Source organism: Malaya genurostris, chromosome 1, assembly GCF_030247185.1.
Source record: "Malaya genurostris strain Urasoe2022 chromosome 1, Malgen_1.1, whole genome shotgun sequence".
Taxonomy (NCBI): Eukaryota; Metazoa; Arthropoda; class Insecta; order Diptera; family Culicidae; genus Malaya; species Malaya genurostris.
The window spans coordinates 1,517,997-1,537,175 of NC_080570.1; the positions used below are offsets into that span (position 1 = coordinate 1,517,997).

General features: G+C 42.0%; 1 protein-coding gene across 3 annotated transcripts; it reads left to right on the plus strand.

The window, feature by feature from the left end:
* Window positions 1–486: 486 nt before the first annotated feature.
* On the plus strand, window positions 487–18,423 carry LOC131429389 (la-related protein 1). Of its 3 annotated transcripts, none has more exons than XM_058593475.1 (9): window positions 487–1,518; window positions 1,869–2,759; window positions 12,358–12,583; window positions 12,653–12,744; window positions 12,814–13,673; window positions 13,740–14,874; window positions 14,951–15,824; window positions 15,892–16,246; window positions 16,321–18,423. In XM_058593475.1, exons 2-9 carry the CDS (start codon window positions 2,064–2,066, stop codon window positions 16,664–16,666), a joined length of 4,584 nt encoding a protein of 1,527 aa, XP_058449458.1. In that variant the 5' UTR covers window positions 487–1,518; window positions 1,869–2,063; the 3' UTR covers window positions 16,667–18,423. The 3 variants fall into 3 exon arrangements, with proteins under 3 accessions (XP_058449458.1, XP_058449452.1, XP_058449465.1); XM_058593469.1 differs by having other exon boundaries at window positions 1,897–2,759; XM_058593482.1 differs by lacking the exons at window positions 487–1,518; window positions 1,869–2,759 and adding an exon at window positions 3,561–3,583.
* Window positions 18,424–19,179: the final 756 nt, after the last annotated feature.

Sequence of the window (19,179 nt, forward strand, 5' to 3'; positions counted from 1 at the left end):
CAGGTGTGTTCTAGTTCTAGATGCATAGTTTATGTCAGTTTTAAAATATAAATCTAGAAATTATAGCAAAATAAACTGGCAGCCCCAGCAGCGTTTTATCTATGTTTCATATATATAAAAAATAGAACGGCAGCGTAATTTTTTTATTGATTTAAACAGAATCTTGGGTGCTGCAAAAATAACCGAAGTAGAAAATGATTTTGCTCACACGAGAATTAACAATCTATAAATAATTTCACAAGTGGAAATTTGTTTTCCTTTCCATTTTGATAGATAAACTGGCAATCATCATCCTCGTTAGATCACTCATACGTCATTCTAATTTTGGCATATAGGGTGCTTGAATTATAATTTTTTTTCTCAGTGTAATGTTTTTGAATAATTTTTATGTTCATTTCTAGCAACCCTGTTAGTTCTGTCATACCAACTGTCATCCCGAACGTTTTTGAGAAGAGAATTGATACCCTGCGCATTTGACCCACGTTCTGTCTTTAACATTTCGGCTCTTGGGCAACAAAACGTGGTTTTAGAGCAACAAAATATTTATTTTGCTCTATTCGTGAAAATTAGTTCTCGTGCAGTGCAAAACTTTTACTCGTTCGATTCGAGAGTGGTACAGCAATTGCAGCGTCATAAAGTGCTCCAGAATCGCTCAAGTGCGTGTACGCCAGGAACGATTTAAGTTCTGCATCCTTGCTCAGGTTCGATTTGATCGGATCGTCTGGCAGAACAGTGAACTGTTTTCTTGTTCTTTGCATTAGTTCTTCGCATTTGCCTTGATACTGCTCTAATAGCATATTGTAGTGTGACTGCAGACAGGCAGAAGCAGCAAGAATTCCTTTCGGAAGAAACATCCATAAAGGGAGACGGATTTCGAGACTATTCCTGTCCTATGGAGAAGTGTAGTTTCTATTACTCGTAAAAATCAGTCCTTTTGTTGCTGAACAGTGTGAATCAAGTGATAAATTTGTTTTGTGCAACATTCTGAAGACTTGTGACATACAACCAAGGTTTATGTCTCATTTCGTGTGATTATAAGTCTGTTTGGAAATCATCCAACAGAGAGTAGGATTATGTCATCAGGATACTAGTGATAGTGATACAGAAAAAAACAACCTAGTTCTACGGACGAACATAAACTCACTCGACTCTTGTAACTTGAAGTGAGGTTTTCCCTGTTATCATATCCGGCCGGTAATTTGTTAATAACAAAAAAAGCCTAGAAATGGTCAATTCCGGAACGGCTGCAAGGTGCCTCCTCCTCTTCTGAGCAGTAAGCCTAAAGAGTGAGCGAGATCGCAAGCCACAGAACAGGCCACCATGGAGCGAAAGGGTCGATAAAGCAGTCGCTCAGCATTAGCGCAAGCAAGCACGCAACAATCGTACATCTTTATCATCGTTTATTTTCCGTTTTCTCGCACTAGTTTTGACAGCTGGCTGTGTAGAAGAGAAAGAAAGAGAAATAGCCTATTGCTATTTTCTTTTTGTTTTGTTTTTATTCTCCCGGAAGGCTACCAGGTAAGTGTTCCTCGAAATAAACAAAATGTAACTCGTTCGGGTTTAAAGAACTGATTTTTAACAAAATGTAAAATTTAGTAAGTTGAATTGACATCTTTTAGGCCTGTTTCTATCAAATTCAAATTTGGGGTTTTGCATTCAAGTCAGAAATTTTTTATTTCATTGTTTTTGAAGAAATAATCAACAATGGTTTTATAAAAGAGAAAACAATTACTGTTCAAACAGAAATCGCTGTAGTATGGTGTCTGTTCTTTTTCTCGTGTTCATCTTATAATTATAGACAGTTTCTTTATTAGATTGTCTATTAGCCATTAAGAAGTGTTTGAGAATGGCATGTCATGTTTTCAAAGAACCATTTTCATTTCATCTTCTCCCCAGAACATATTCTACGCCTACAAACTCAAATTACCAGTACTCAAAGGACCGAACGAAAGATTTTCTCCATCGTAAGCACGATACCTTTTGCCAACAAGGCTTTGCCGTGGTGCATTGCAGAAAGCTCGATCATCGAGTTGATACTGTAAACGGCTGTCCTGTTCGATAGAATGGCAACGCACGTATCGGAGGAAAGTGGCCCGGCCAATAACAATAACTCAGTTCCCAATTCAGGTTCATCCTATGCTAATGTCCTGCTGAATATCAAGGAGCAGAATCAGAAACAGCAGCAAAATGACAATAACAAGGAGAACATTCAAAGGGAGAAACCCCCCGCTGGCATAGCGTCCGGTGGAGCAAGTGGTCCTTCCAAAGCTCCCGATGTTTCCGGTAAAGACAGCATAGGGAGTAATGCCGCAACGACACCTGGATCACCCGGCGGAGATGATCTGGAGGACGATTCTAGTTTTGTGCCGGTAATTTCTCACAATAAACGTGATCGTCGTTCAAGGCAGAAGGCAGCCGCAGCCGCAGCTGCTTCTAAACCTGGAGACCAACAACAGCAACAAGGTGACAAAGCACTCTTGTCTAAACCATCTCGTAGATCGGGTAAAACTGGCGCCCCGGTAAAGGATACTGTCGAAGGTAATAGCGGAGGACCACCGAAGAAAGAAGGCAAACGAAAGTCCGGTGAACGCAAACGTGCCCGCGGTCGGGGTGACGTCGATAAAGAGGAAAAACTTCCCGAGAAGGACTATCAGGGCGACACGAGTGCTTCTAACAAGGTCAGCAGTGAGGATGGTTCGGATAAGGAAGCACCGAAAAAGTTCGTCGAAGCACCGCTGCCAAAAGTCAATGCGTGGAAGGTAAGATTTGTGTTGTTGAATTTTTCCTAAGTACAAAATAATTCCGATTGTATTTGTGTTGTTCTTCAATTGAGCTCTTGCTGCGTGTGTGTTTCGGTTCGTGAATTTCATTTTCTCTCTTCGTTTTTAACTTTGTTGTTGCTTTACGTTTTGGAAGTGTAAACACATAAGGCCGGTTTATTGGATGGCTGACTGGATGGCTGGTGAGTGCATGTGTGACAGTGACGAATGTAGCGGGCTTTTGGAAAAAAAGTAGGAGCGAGTGCGAAGCAAACTGATGATATGGAAGCAAAGCAATGAAACGTTGCAGAAAATAGCACACTAAACCACGTGGTTTGGATTCTGCTCCAGTAATCTCCCGGACAGGTTTCGACGTTCAAAATCTATTCTTGTAGAACCATCAAAGATTTGTTCAATTTTTTAGCTATTAACTAACATAACGATTTCTACAACAACAAAAACCAAAAAGATAGAAATAAGTCAGAAGTTTTTCATTCGTCTCTGCAATCTGGTGACAGTTTTTATCTCTACTCAACGTACTAACGTTATTCAATAACGTCAGAGTGTCGGAGGAGCTCCAAAGTATTATTTTTCTGATTCGTTGGCACAGTTGAACAAACACTTGCAGATATTTATCAATATCATTTCAAATGATTACCTTGTTTCCAACGGGATTTTGCAATGATGTGGTTTCGGTTTAGTTTATCAGTAGTGAAAACCAGTCTGCAGTAGCAACTAGGCATTTATCGACCATAACATGTGCTTTATTTTGTTGTTTGTTCTGTAAATTTTTTACTGACATGATTTATTAAATGAACTAAAAGGTAAACCTTATTTTACTAGGACTTTTGCGAATTAGTTCAAGTTATTGAAGAACAAAGGTGAATCGTTTACATGTTTCATAATTCATATTATTTTCTATTAGTTGAATTTCTTGTTATGCTGTTCATTGCTGGAAATAATAGTCCTTATTTGATAATACTCCTTCAAACTAACCCCTTGCCTGAGAGCTAGTAGCTAATAACGGCAGTCGATTCGAATAGCGGCACTTTCGTACTACTAAGAATTCCTTGTGTTCCTTGTTCTCTACTGATTTTTCTGTGGAAGTTTTGATTTTATACAAATTTCCGAAAAGTGTCAAAATTGAAGCAAATGAAATCTATTAAATTTTCATCTCGAGATAGTGTTATTGTTTACTATACTGTATGTATTATACTTTGTTTCTATTCCCGAGACTGGAGTCCTATTAGCAGCCACAACACTATTTTTACTTCACGACTAACAGTGTTATGTCTAGCCGCCATGCATTTTCCTTGGTTAAGTTCGTATGATCGCCGCCGTTTCCTTTTTAAATGATTCAAAAACATCATAATGTTGTAGAATGGTTTTGCCTAGGGTTGTCGTTTCGGATGCATTCCTCACCCGGCAGCAATTTTTTGGAGAAAAATCCTGCAATTGAAGAAAGTTACGTTGTATTAACATTTCTTGACATGCCGTAAATATCATAAAATCACTGAGATGTAGCTGGAGACGTATGCACTCTGTTAGGGGGGTTATTGGGGTGTCATAACACCAAGACTCTTGGTATTGATAAAAAATTTTATGATTTCGGAAATTTTATGTAACCCTATGGTGATTTTTCTAGATCGAAAATTTGCAAAATTTTAATGCCCTTTTCGGTTTAGGTTAAATTTTGCATAGGGACTTTTTTGTGGTGCGAAATTAGAGATGGCCCTAAAATATTGTAAGCTTAGTGTATTAATCAAATCTGATCTTTTCGCAGTTTTTCGACCATATGTTTTATGTCTAAAATTTTTACACATAGTAGTTTAGTTACATGTTAAATGTAGCTCTTTTTAAGATTGCGTTATAGAATGCCTGGTACTTTCTCAGACATTCGTTATTTTTACTTAGTTGCATAATAACTCACCAATCATCATTCATACTCTACTATAAGGACGTAAAAAAAACATTTATTTCCACTTTCAAGATTGTAAATTGAGGACATTATCGGCTTACAACGGTCATTCAATCGAGTGTCATCTGAGTTCGACTTCAATCTTTCACGGCATAAAACAAGGACCAAATTCTTACATAGTATTAGAATTAATCATTAGGACCACATCGTGTCTGTTGATTTTACAATAAATAAATAAATTTTTTCATGTGACAATGGTGGTGGTCTTGCAATAGACGTTACTCGTATCTTTCGTTGCAAATTGGATGCCTTTACATCTGTCGCTTGGATTACACGCTATTCTATCATCTCGATAGAAGAGAACTTATCATTTCGATGATTCTTATGAAAAGTGTGGAAACTGCAAACCCTAGCTTTCTTACTACTACTTACTACTTCAGTCGTAGACCACGCGGGTCTCTGCTGTATACAGGAGGCGTCTCCAATCAATTCAGTTCATGGCTGTTCGCCGCCAGCCTCGGTAGCTGCGAAGGGTCCGCAGGTCGTCCTCAATTTGATCGATCCATCTTGCCCGCTGCGCGCCTCTTCTTCTTATACCGGTCGGATCATTATCGAGGATCATTTTAACCGGGTTGTTCTCCGACATTTTAACAACATGCCCGGCCCACCGTAACCGCCCGACCTTGCCCGTTTGGACGAGGGTTGGTCCTCCCAGCAACTGGTGCAGTTCATGGTTCATTCGCCTTCTCCACGTACCATCTTCCATCCGAACACCGCCGAAGATGGTTCACAACACCTTCCGTTCAAAAACACCTAGTGCGCGTTGATCCTCCGCAAGCATTGTCCAGGACTCGTGCCCGTAAAGGATAACCGGTCTAATCAGCGTTTTGTAGATAGTTAACTTCGTACGACGGCGAATTTTGCTCGATCGAAGCGTCCTGCGCAGTCCAAAGTAAGCACGATTTCCTGACAATATGCGTCTCTGAATTTCTCTGCTGGTGTCATTATCGGCAGTCACCAGTGAGCCCAAGTACACGAACTCGTCGACCATTTCGATTTAATTACCACCAATCAGAACTCGTAATGGGTGGCTGACGTTATCTTCTCTCGAGCCCCTGCCTTTCATGTACTTTGTCTTTGACACATTGATGTCTAGTCCGATCCGCTTAGCCTCAGCTTTTAGTCCGATGTACGTATCTTCCATCTTCTCAAAGTTGCGTGCTTTAATATCAATATCATCAGCGAAACCAAGTAGCTGGACGGACTTTCTGAAAATCGTGCCACTCGTGTCTATCCTCGCTCTTCTTATCACACCATCCAAAGCAATGTTGAATAGCAGACACGAAAGGCCATCACCTTGCCGTAGCCCTCTGCGAGTTTCGAAGGGACTCGAGTTTATCCCCGATGCTCGAACAACGCACATCACTCGATCCATCGTACCCTTGACCAATCGTATCAGTTTGTCCGGGAATCCGTAGTCGTGCATGATTTTCCATAGCTGTTCTCGATCGATTGTGTCGTAGGCTGATTTGAAATCGATGAATAAGTAATGTGTGGGCACATTGTATTCGCGGCACTTTTGCAACACCTGGCGGATGGCGAACACTTGGTCCGTGGTAGCGCGTTCGCCCATAAATCCTGCCTGATATTGTCCCACGAATTCGTTTGCAATCGGTGAAAGTCGACGGCATAAGATTTGGGAGAGTACCTTGTAGGCGGCGTTCTGCAGAGTTATCGCGCGGTAATTGCAGCAATCCAGCTTATCGCCCTTTTTGTAGATGGGACACACGATTCCTTCCATCCATTCCTCCGGTAAAATCTCGTCCTCCCAGATCTTGGTAACGACCCAGTGCAGTACTTTCACTAGTACATTACCACCGTGTTTTAGTAGCTCGCTTGGTAGTTGGTCAACGCCAGCAGCCTTATTATTAATCAACCGGCTTACCACCTCCTCCACTTCTTGGAGGTCTGGGACCGGCAGTCTATCGTCCTCCGCACGCGTTCCCAAGTTCGTTACCGCGCCGCTACTTTCGTATTCATCGCCATTGAGGTGCTCATCGAAATACTGCCGCCACCTCTCGATCACCTCACAGTCGTTCGTGAGAAGTTCCCTGTTGGTGTCCTTGCACATATCGGCCTGTGGCACATGGCCTCTGCGCGAACGGTTCACCTTCTCGTAGAACTTCCTTGTGTCATTAGCACGGAACAGGTGTTCCAACGCTTCGCGATCTCGGTCTTCCTGTTGGCGCTTTTTTCTACGGGATACCGAGTTTAGTCTGTTCCGCGCCTGTCTGTATCGCTCCTCGTTTGCTCTCGTCCGGTGTTGCAGCTTGCTCGCCCAAGCTGCATTCTTCTCGGCCACTAACTGTTCACATTCGTCGTCGAACCAGTCGTTCCTCACGTTCGGAGCCGCCGTACCTAGCATTGCTGATGCAGTGCTACCTATGGCAGAACGGATGTCTCTCCAGCCATCTTCAAGAGTAGCTGCACCAAGCTGCTCTTTCGTTGGTAGTGCCACTGCCAACTGCTGCGCGTAATCTTGGCCTAGCCTTCGGAGACAAAATTTTTCAGAACAATGGAGAAAATTTCACAAATTAGCTTTTCTAAGGGCTATAAATATACACAAAAGAGCTATAAGAATTATTCAACTGCTGAAATATGCAAATTGGAAGTGAAAATAATCAATTGAGCTTTGCGTTTGAGAAAAATGCTCTGGTTTGAATGTGTGTTGGTGACTTCTGTGGTGTCAGATTTTTCATTGTTCAGTGCAGCTGCATTAAATAAGAGAACACTATTGGTATTCACGTCAATTTGGTTATGTTTCTGACGTTTCCTAACTGCATTTTTTTTCGTCATAAAGCAATGATAAATCAACACACGAAGTTGTTTCGAATCCATTATTGTAAGAATATCGAGACTAGCGTTACTTTTTGCCTTTCTCATATATATAGGCAATACAATCACTTTGAAAACCGACTTTTCATCCGAAGCCCGAAGGGCCGAATGTCATATACCATTCGACTCAGCTCGACGAACTGAGCAAATGTCTGTGTGTGTATGTGTACGTATGTATGTATGTATGTATGTATGTATGTATGTATGTATGTGTGTATGATCCCATAAGATCAACTTCCAGTTCCGAAATTACAAGGTAATATGTGCAAATCTTTGAGAAAACTCAATTTTCACGGAAATTTTTCAACCGATTTTTATAAATTACGATGCAAATGAAAGGTATATAACTTTTTAATCTTTAAAAAGTATCCAATAAGTTGATCCAGATCCGACTTTCGCTTCCGTTATTACAGTGCGATAATCAGAAATTTTCAATTCCATGAGTAGCAATGGCGGTCAGACCTTGTTAGTTGGTGGATATACAAATTTACTTTGGGACTACTCGTGCCCGGTTTCCGCTTCCGAACACGCCGGTTAAGCGGGTCAAGCTCCAAAAACGGAACTCACTTCTATTTCTCAGCAAAAGTTAAACCGATTTTCTCAAATCATGATTGAAATTGAAGCTCTCAGTGTCTTAAAGGTACTGTGCAATGTCATCCAGATTCGACTTCCGGTTACGAAATTATAGCGCAATGAGTATCAAAACATTCAAACTGTCATACAAAATGATGCAAAATCCGTACGCATCGATATGTGCTGGTACGGAAGAAGAAGAAAACGCACCCTAGCACACAGCGTGCTTTGTTCAATTTTATATAGCGTGCAGCCAATGGCAACATTTTAATCACTGGCGTTACTAACTGTTCATCGGAAACCACAAGAGGTGTAGTGGACTTAGAAATCTCTTCGCGTTTCAACTTCAATCCTATTGTCAACACAAGAGCTTACGTATTGAACAAACTCACTCGTAATTTACCACAGCAGAAAATCGATACTACCAGTTTGAAGTGCTTGGAATCATTGCCGTTAGCTGATCCTGGATATGATACACCAAGTAAGATCGATTTAATTCTTGGCGTTGATATGTTTCTTTCAATTTTAGACGAAGAAAAGGTTAAAAATGATTTCGGAATGCCAGTAGCGCTAAACTCACTGTTCGGTTGGTGGGTTGCCGGTCAAATCGGTAATTCGTTCACTATTCAATGCAGTACTGCTATCATGAATCTCTACACCGACATCGATGTTGACCGCACTTTGCGTCAGTTTTGGGAGATCGAAGAAATCGTAAAACCTAAGCCGCTCACTGTGGAAGAAAAAAAGGCTGTCGAAATATTTCAATCAACACATCAACGTAACGATGTAGGAAGGTTCACAGTTCGCTTACCAATGAATGATTCTTCATTAACGCTTGGAGAGTCATTGCCAGCGGCAATTCAACGCCTGAAGACGATGGATAGAAGGTTTAGTTCGGATCCAAACTTCAAAAACCTTTATAGTGGATTTATGACCGAATACCTAAGGCTTGGTCATATGGAACGTGTACCGACAGATGAAATCAATATCGCACCAGACAAACGATACTATCTCCCCGATCATGCCGCTTTAAAGGAGGATAGTTCCACATCTAAACTACGCGTTGTTTTCGACGGCTCATGTAAGACCTCAACGGGTGTTTCCCTAAATGAGAAGCTGCTGGTCGGACCTAACGTGAACGAAGAACTTTTTGTTGTACTCACTCGGTTTCGGAGTTATGCCGTCGCATTCACAGCAGATGCAGAAAAAATGTATCGCCAGGTGAACATACATAAAAACGATACTGATTTCCAGTGAATCGTTTGGAGATTCGATCCAACTCAACCAATCGAGCATTATCGTACCTTGGAATCACTACGACAAGCAGCTAAATACAGTCAGAATGAATCGCCTATAGCATCAGAGAGAATTAGGAAAAACTTCTATGTTTATGTCCTTTTGTCAGGAGCTAATACACTCGAGGAGGCGATTAGGTTACAAAATGAAATCATTCAAATCACAGTCCGTACCTCTTAAATTGTCACCAGAAACAGAATATGTTAAAGCACTGGGCATTCATTGGTCTCCATTGGACGATTCATTTAGTTACCGTTTGAAACTAAACATCCATAACCAAAATACCAATACCAAGTTGTTATCGGACTCAGCTCGATTATTCGATCCTCACCCGTCATCGTTCGTATTAAAATATTATTCCAATCACTATGGCTAACTGACTTGTCATGGAACGATTCTCTACCAGTAGCCATTGATGACGAATGGAATAGAGTTAAATCTACCCTCCACTTGATAGAAGGCATACATATCCCACGATAGCAAACCATGATGGTCGAGTTGAGCTACACGGTTTCGCTGATGCGTCGGAGGTTGCGTACGCAGCAGTTGTTTATGCTAGATCGATTGGTAGCAACGGAATAGTACACGTATCATTAATAGTAAGTAAATCTAAGGTTGCCCCAATTCGGCAAGTATCATTGCCGAGATTAGAACTAAATGCTGCAGTTTTATTAACTGAGTTCTTAAAACGAATTATTGAGGCTTTCGATCATCTGGAGATTCGTGTTTATGGCTGGACTGATTCTATGATTGTACTCGAGTGGTTGTCATCCCATCCTAGGAAATGGAAAAACATACATCGCCAACCGAACATCAATGATATTGGATCTGTTACCTCGTAGCTCGTGGAATCACATACCATCTGCAGATAATACGGCGGATTGTGCTTCGCGTGACCTACTTCCCGCAGATCTAATTGATCATGTGTTGTGGTGGACCGGCCCAACAGTTTTGTACAACAAAAATGTGATATGGAATCAAGAATCCGTTATTACAGCGTTCAACGGGAATGTATGTAAACAAGACACCCTAAAGGTGTAGAACATCAACGTAGAAAAATATCTCCTGAATCGGTTTTCATCTTTGCTGTTCATGAAGCGAGTCCTGGCTTGGATAAATCGATTCAAGAATAATGCGTCAGCGAAGCACGTCAAATGGAAATCTGAACTTGGTAGAAATTCAGGAAGCGGACACCCAGTTAATACGTTGTGCACAACATGACCAATTCAGTGGTGACCTTGATCGTATACATAAGAGATTGGAACCCTTAGAAAAGCAACTAAAATCAATTAACCCGTTCTTAGATGGCAACGGCATAGCCCGAGTTCTGGGACGGTTACAGAATTCGCAATTGTCTTACGATAGGCGTCATCCAATAATTTTACCCAAGTCCCAACGATATACACATTTGTTGATTTCGTATTTACATGTGCAAAATCTTCATGCAGGCCCTACATTGGTAATCGCATCCCTTAATCAACGATTTTGGATCTTGAGCTGTCACGCGGCAGTTACTACTGTAGTCAATAATTGCATTAATTGCATTCGGTGGAAAGCTAGAACAGCTAAACAACTCATGGGCAGCTTGCCTTCAGTCCGAACGTGTAAAGGAAGAGCATTTCAACACGTTGGAATTGACTACGCCGGGCCACTTACTCTTCGTGCCAGCTCCTTGAGGTCGTTTAAAACTATTAAAGGTTATATTGCAGTACTCATATGTTTAGCTTCCAAAGCAATCCATTTAGAGGCAGTTACGGAGCAGTCAACAAATGCATTTGTTTGTGCCTTGAAGCGTTTTTGTGGTCGTCGTGGTGTGCCATGTCAAATTTATTCTGACAACGGCACTAATTTTGTTGGTGCACTACTGTTAGCCAGTATCTCAACAACTTAGGAATCAAATGGACATTTATCACACCCAATGCACTTCACATTGGAGGGCTGTGGGAAGCAGCTGTTAAAAGTATGAAGAAACATCTTCGAGTTGTCCTAGGAAATGAGATACTCACATACGAAGCTTTATCAACTGTTCTGGCTCAAATCGAAGCATGCCTCAGTTCACGTCCGCTTTGCGCTCTCTAAAACTTCGAAGTTGATGCTTACGAAGCACTGATTGGTCAGCCCCTGAATCTAGTACCTGAACCTTCCGTATTGAATATAACAGAAAACCTTCTTGATCGCTATCAAAGACTTTGTCGATATGTCGAAGAATTTTGGGATCGATGGAAAAGCGAGTTTCTAGCGACACTTCAACCAAGAAGTAAATGGAGAGGTGTGCAAACAAACTTGAAGATTGGTGATTTGGTTATAGTTAAAAATGACAACACTCCTCCAGCGTTTTGGGAGCTCGCCAGAGTTATAGCAGTCCATCCCGATCAAAATGGCATCGTTCGCAATGTCACTCTCAGCAAAGGCCAAACGGAGTATCAGCGACCCATACACAAGTTAGTGGTTTTGCCAAGAAATTATTGAGACTAGCGCCTCAAGGTCGGGAGCGTGTTTAAGGATCGTAATATGTGAAGTGTTCGTCGTCTACGTGGCGAACTTTGTCGTCATCTGCAAGATAATTCTACAGTCAAGAAAAAAATCAATTGAATTCATTGTTACCAGCAACAACTCACTTCCGTTTTAATTAGAGAAATAAACACACACTGTTGTAGTTTCCTCACGCTTGTTTAACGAAGAATTAATGTCGTTATATTTTGATCGAATAGATATTGCGAACAATCGCAACAAACAACGTTCGAACGTTTACTTCCGCAATTCTGTGATTTTTTGTATGGAAGTTTGAGTGCTGGTAGTTTTGTTTATGACAATCCGCCTTTCATTTTTCTATATTTAATTTCATATAGTGAGTATTGAGTGGAACAATAACACCAGCAAATTTTACTCGACGCTTCATTTGCGTTTCTTTTCCAGGTAACTCCCGTCGTCGAACCAATGCCCATCCCGTTGGGTGACGCTCGATCGTCGAAATCATCGATGGAACCGTCTAGCACAACGGCAGCCGTAGTCACAGCATCATCCGGTGCACTTCCATCGGAGATAATCGCTCAAAAACCATCATCGCAGTCTACGTCGTCGGAAAAGCGAGTGCTGCAACCCAAGCAGCAACAAACGAAGACCACCCAGCAAACGCAACGACGTTAGTTTCGAATGGTTCAAGAAAGTCGATTTTCCTATTTATTATACTGTTTTTTTTTCTTAACCACAGCCGCTAAAACCAGTGCTCTCCCGAAAACGACAGTCGAAGCTTCGAAAGCAGTTCCATTGCAAGTGAAAGAAAAAAAGCGACCTAGTCAAAAGGTAAAAAAAACATAATCACGGAATACTTTCCATCGCTGATCCTCATATCGTCGCTGTTCTCATTTTCAGCCCAATAATCTATCCAGTAGTTCAGACTGGCCGACGCTGGACGGCCGACCAAAGCCCAGCGAATTAAAAAAGCATGTTGTCGTACAGGCAGCTGATTCTACAGGATTGCCGACGGAAACAGCAGTATCATCAACCGCTGCAGAGCCGGAAAAGTCTGTTGTGGCTAAGCCCAGTGAAGCGACTGCCAAACAAACGCCCCAAGCAGATGTACCTCAAGCAGTTAAGCTGGGCTCTTCTGTACCGACTGACGTAACAGCGGAAGAAGCAGCTTCAACACACACGACAGCAATCGTGCAACCAGTTCCTGCCAAACAATCGTCCTCGGAGGAAGATACCAATCGCCCAAAGAGCGCCGATTCCGGTGATCCGACGAATGGTGTAAACAGTCGCGGCAAAGGACCCCGACCAAAGTGGGTACCGTTGCCAATCGATCTACCGAAACAACGCGTTCGTCGTGAGCGAACTCCCAGACGGCAACGATTCGATGATTATGATGACAGCAGTTACAACCAGGAACGACCTTTAGCAGCACCACGATCCAATCGTTTCCGTACGGGACGGGGAGGAGGACCACCACCATCCTATCGAGGTGGTCGTGGCGGACGAATTCCACGGGGAGGAATCATCCGGCGAGGATCTTCGACGAGGGGAGGTCTGATGGCTGGTGGTGTTAGAATTAGTGATAGAGACAGTCTCGCAAACGGTGTGGATTTTACGAAAGAATTCAACGGGATAGGGCGAGTTGTTGGGAAGGATCACGCGGCATTTATGATGCCGTACCTAAGCACCTTTTACTATAATGGCGCCCCGCTTATCGGTATGGATCAGCCGAGTATCAAGGAGTGCATCAAGAAGCAGATGTAAGTGATTTTGTTCTCGGAATAGTTTTAGCGTTGAGTTTTATTATATTCGTTTTCGTTTTGCAGAGAGTACTACTTCAGTGAAGAAAATCTCAAACGAGACTTTTACCTTCGACGCAAAATGGACCCGGAAGGTTACCTTCCGGTAACACTGATTGCTTCGTTCCATCGAGTACAGGCGCTAACACTTGACTTGAACATCATCATCGAGGCAATACAGGAATCGGAGGAGCTGGATCTTCTAGATGATTACAAAGTGCGAACGAAAATTGATCCGACCAAGTGGCCAATAGACCCGGCGGACATCGGAAACATTCAGTACATACCGAATATACCTGCACCTGGTAATGTCCTTCCCGCATCCCAGAACAACCGAACAACTGTGGGTCCGGTTGCATCTAAGATTCTGTCAAGTATTCCACCTCCGCCATTACCTCGAAGCTTCCGTACGCAAGTTGCACAACAATCGACCGTCAACGCGATTCCAACAGTGACCGATCCGGTTCCCTTGACGGATGATGTGTCAAAAGCAGTGACAACAACATCGGAACCGGAGAATTTGAATCCCAACGTACCGGAATTTATCCCGACGGCATCCCTTCGTAAGCAATCTGCCGGTAGTGTAGTTCCGGGTCAGCCGGCCACAGCGAAACCAATTCCGAACAATGAACCATCGGAGGAGAAAGAGAACATTATCCAGGAATCGATGGTTCCAAAAAACGCGCAAGGGAAATCTAACTCTGAAGACAGTGACACTAACAAGCTTCCCAGCGTGGAAGCACCCGTTGTCACCGAAGAAGCCGAACTGTGGAAGGAAGTAAAGCGTCGTTCACGCTCAGCTCAGCCCTACCACAACAAACAGCAGCAACAACAACAACAACAGCAGCAGCAGCAACAACAATCGACAGAGGGTAACACCAATAAGCAGGAATTTGCGAAAAAATCTGACAAACAGCAAATTTCCCGCAAGGTGGGTGCTCTTCCGCAGGATTCGGCCACAACAGCAGCTGCGGCTGCGGCACGACCATCCCACCAAAACGAAGAACGGGAGGAGTTAGATTTCCAATTCGACGAAGAACTAGACATCCCGCGTGGGGTTGGTCGTGTGAATCATTTTACGGACAACTGGTCCGAAGACGAGGATGAATCCGATTACGAATTGTCGGATCACGAAATTAATAAGTTACTTATTGTGACACAGGTAAGATATCTAAGGAGATACGGAAACCGTCCACCTAAGTGGGTAGAAAATTTATTTGTTTCATTGGCTTTTACAGGTCGGTAATCGAGCACCGAAACACGAGGGTTACGATCGAACGGGTGACTTCACAACACGCACCAAAATCACCCAGGACCTTGAACAGATCATCAACGATGGACTGCACAACTACGAAGAGGACCTATTGACAATCAACTGCCGACGGGGTGGAAGCAACTACAGAACCATCAACCTGATCTCACAGGCTGAGTTTGACAAAATCATCCCCAAGCCACCGAAGGTGACTCAAGAAGTACCGCCGCCACCACCACCGACATTTGTCGAATCGGAAGATCTTCTCAATGCTAGCACAACCAGTGCCATCCATCGACACAAGGCCCGTTTCTTTGCCGTCAACAAGGATGAATTCGTGGATCCGATTACACCGCGAAAGCGTAAGACGAGACATTTGAACAACCCGCCAGTCGAAAGCCACGTCGGGTGGGTAATGGACGCTGTGGAGCATCGACCCCGTACCACCAGCATGGGAAGCTCAACTGGAACATCTCCCACCGCGTCAAGTTACGGTTCGTTGCCACAAAGTTTGCCAACATTTCAACATCCGTCACATTCGTTGCTAAAAGAAAATGGCTTCACGCAGCAGGTCTACCATAAATATCACAGCCGGTGTTTGAAAGAACGCAAACGAATGGGTCCCGGACAGTCACAGGAGATGAACACTCTCTTCCGGTTCTGGTCGTTTTTCCTACGCGAAAACTTCAACAAAACCATGTACGCTGAGTTTCGTCAGGTTGCTCTAGAGGATGCATCGGAGGGCTTCCGGTATGGTTTGGAGTGTTTGTTCCGGTTTTATTCCTACGGCTTGGAGAAGAAATTCCGACCGCAACTTTACGAAGACTTTCAGCAGGAAACGGTTAGAGACTACGAAAATGGTAAGCTTTATCGGAACGTATCATGGAAGGAACGCTTCCAATAATAAGGGGGTTCATTTTCTCACAGGCCAACTCTACGGTTTGGAAAAGTTCTGGGCTTTTCTCAAGTACTACAAGAACGCAACCAAACTGAGCGTCGATCCGAAGCTGAGAGAATATCTGAACAAGTTTAAATCGATCGAAGATTTCCGTGTGCTGGAACCGCAGATAAACGAAATGTTGGAGGGAGTGGGCAATCTGAAATCGTCGCCTTCGAAACGAAGACCGCGCAGTGTATCGGAAAGCGAAGGTGTCACCGTCGTTGCCGGACCAAGTAACGTCAAACGAGCACATCACGCGGCCAGTGGGAGTGGAGCCGGACCGTCCGGATCAGGCCCGGGATATTCGGGAGGCGGCTATCAGAATCAATATTATCGTAAAAGGTAATTTTGAATAATTGAATAATTGAAACGATGTTGCGCGATGTTTTAATGTTTTATTTCTATTTCGCATTCAGATGTGATTCCGCTGGCAACCGAATGGTAGACGGTACGAATCGTCCCGGTCCGTCGGGTTCCCGTAACCGTACCGGTTCGATTGGTGATGGTGCCAGCAAACATTCCGGGGGTCGTCCTCGCAGTGGATCTACCGGTAACAAAGTGGTACGCATTACAAACGATCAACGGTTTTCATTCAATCGGTCTGGTGCTGGTCAGTCTTCAGGAATGGCAAAGGTACAGCAGCAGCAGCAACAGCAGCATCATCAGAAAGGACACAGCAGTAGTAGTTCGAAAAATGCTGACTGCCCATCCGCACCAACAACAACATCATCGTCGATATCGTCCAGTGAGAAACCTTCGTAAACGGAGTTGTGACAATGCAAATCCTTTCACAGATGGGATAGAAATGAAATCTGTAAATTAAAAATCGCGCTAACATTGTGTTGCTTTCGTATTCACATTCTTATGTAAATGTCGGCATATCGCATCTTTTTTCGGTCCTATATTTTTAATGACGCGAAATTGATCAGTTCTTTTTACTGTGTAGAAACAATTGATATTTATTTGACCATCCATTTCGAGTGATTATCGAGTGAGGGCACCTGGTGGTTAACTGTTGTTGATTGTAATCGATTAGCTCGTTTTTTTACGAGATAACGAAATGACATTAAGAGTTGTAGTTAGCGAAATCACACACACACACAAGCACCCTCATTCAATCCTTCATATTTACTGCCACACTACAGTTCTCTCGTTGAAAATTTACCGACATATGCCGACCTTAAAGAAAAAAAAATTCAGTGAAAATAGTGTGATTGAGAAGAAGAAGAACGTAAAACAAGTAGATTTTGATGTCGCTTCGTTTTAGCCTAATACTGCTCTTTGTTTGAATAACGTTTTTCTGTTTCCTTAGAAAGTTTCTTCATTTTTAATCGTACATTCTATCGTGGATAACAAACACATATTACAAGTTTATGAAAATAACGTTTTTTGTGCACACACACAGACAAACGCATACACATACAGAAAACACAGCCAAACCTATATTTTAACCGAAAAAATAAACAGAACGGGACAAAATTATACAAATCTAGTGGAAAAAGCTATAATACATACAACCAAAATCACCATACAGCGAGAAGTTTTTCTGTGCAAGAAAAGCGTGCTTCACACTCTAATGGTGACAGTAAAAAAAAAATAATAAAAACCTAACACACATTTTTACAGACAAAATATTGAAGTATAATCGATTAAAAAACAGATTAGCTTGATCCACGCTTTTGGAACGGACTTTTGATCATTTTCCTCCTAACGCTGTAATTGCCTTAAGTTTCAGAGAGTTGTTTGTTGATAACAGAAATATTTATAAATAATGAAAGGAGAACAGAACAGAATAAAACCTAATAATGGTAGCAAAATGAACTATGTATGAGCCTTGCCTAGCTTCCTTGTTTGGTTTTGTTGTGCCCCCCCCTCGCACAGGAGGCACATTATTCTCCCCGGTTCTGAGTTTCGTTCGAATCGGATTATTTCGATCGAATGCAAAATTTTGCATTCTGTATCTCGATCGAGTTCGAGTTTTCCATACAAAAGCATCTCTCGATCGTATTACAGAATGCAAATTTTCACATTCGTCCGAAGTAATCCGATTCGATCGAAATACAGAATAGGGGTGATTATCTGGGAACGTAGCCAGCCGACGACGTAACACAAAACGAAACACATCTTTTTTTTTTCTTCTAGCTTGCAAACACTTCTCTGTTTCTTTCGTAAGTTAACTAATTTTAAACGATTTGTTTCTTTTTATCTGGGACTATTATACTTTTATACGAGAAAAAAAAATGCGAAAGCAAAACGAATTCATCTTACTACTGAGTATCACAGTAACGATAAATTTCACGAGCAAGCAGTGAAGGGGATGGAACTGTGAAACAATGGGAAATCGATTCGAAAAAAATGTGAAAAAAAGTTTAAAAATTATTTAAAAGGCACATAAAAATCTATAGTCATACTGTAATAAATTGTGAATGAATTCAAGGAAACCTATATAATGTAAATAATGAACTACCTATATATTCAGTAAAGACTAAAGTAATTGAATAAATTAAGGATACACACAAGCTATGTTGAATTTTAATTTGTTTTGTTTTACCGGTGCTCGGTGCTCAATTTGGGGAAAATTTCGGTTACTAAAGTAGCTGTTTTTTACGGGCAATATGTCGATTCTTTGAATCCCTAAGAACCGCATGAACTTAAACGCTTAAACTGCCTTCCGATGACAACTATTTTTTCTCGTTTCGTCTTCGACCCATCAGTCCATTAGCAGTTAGAGTTGAACTATCGTTGCCGCCTAGCAGTTCAACTTGAACCATTAAACAGACGTAAAGTTTAATGTATATAAATAACACTTGATATCTCTTGAACTTTACCGAAATCATACAATTAAATCAATCAAATTACCAAAATTTCAAACAGAAGTTCGGTAAATTGTCCAGTTAGCCCGTTATGTCCTAGCGTATATATCATACGTGAAACTGCTTATCTTTGAATGCATGCTTACCATAAAAGTTCAATACCAAACAGCTTTACTAGACCACTAGTTGATAGCTACTTGTAAACAATAGTGTCTATGTTTTTTTTTTGCTTTTTAAGTTCACACAAATGGCCTAGTAAGCACAAAAATTATAAGAAACCATTCGTAATACTTCTTTCTTTTGACAAACCGTTGCCAGAGATTCAAATTAGTTATTTCTGTAACAAAATCCTAAACAAAATACATGTGAAACAATGAAAGAATGTTGTTAACATTAGAACGTATGATACATTTACGGTGGAAAAATTCGGTAGCAATTTTTTCCGTAGATAATCGTTGATCG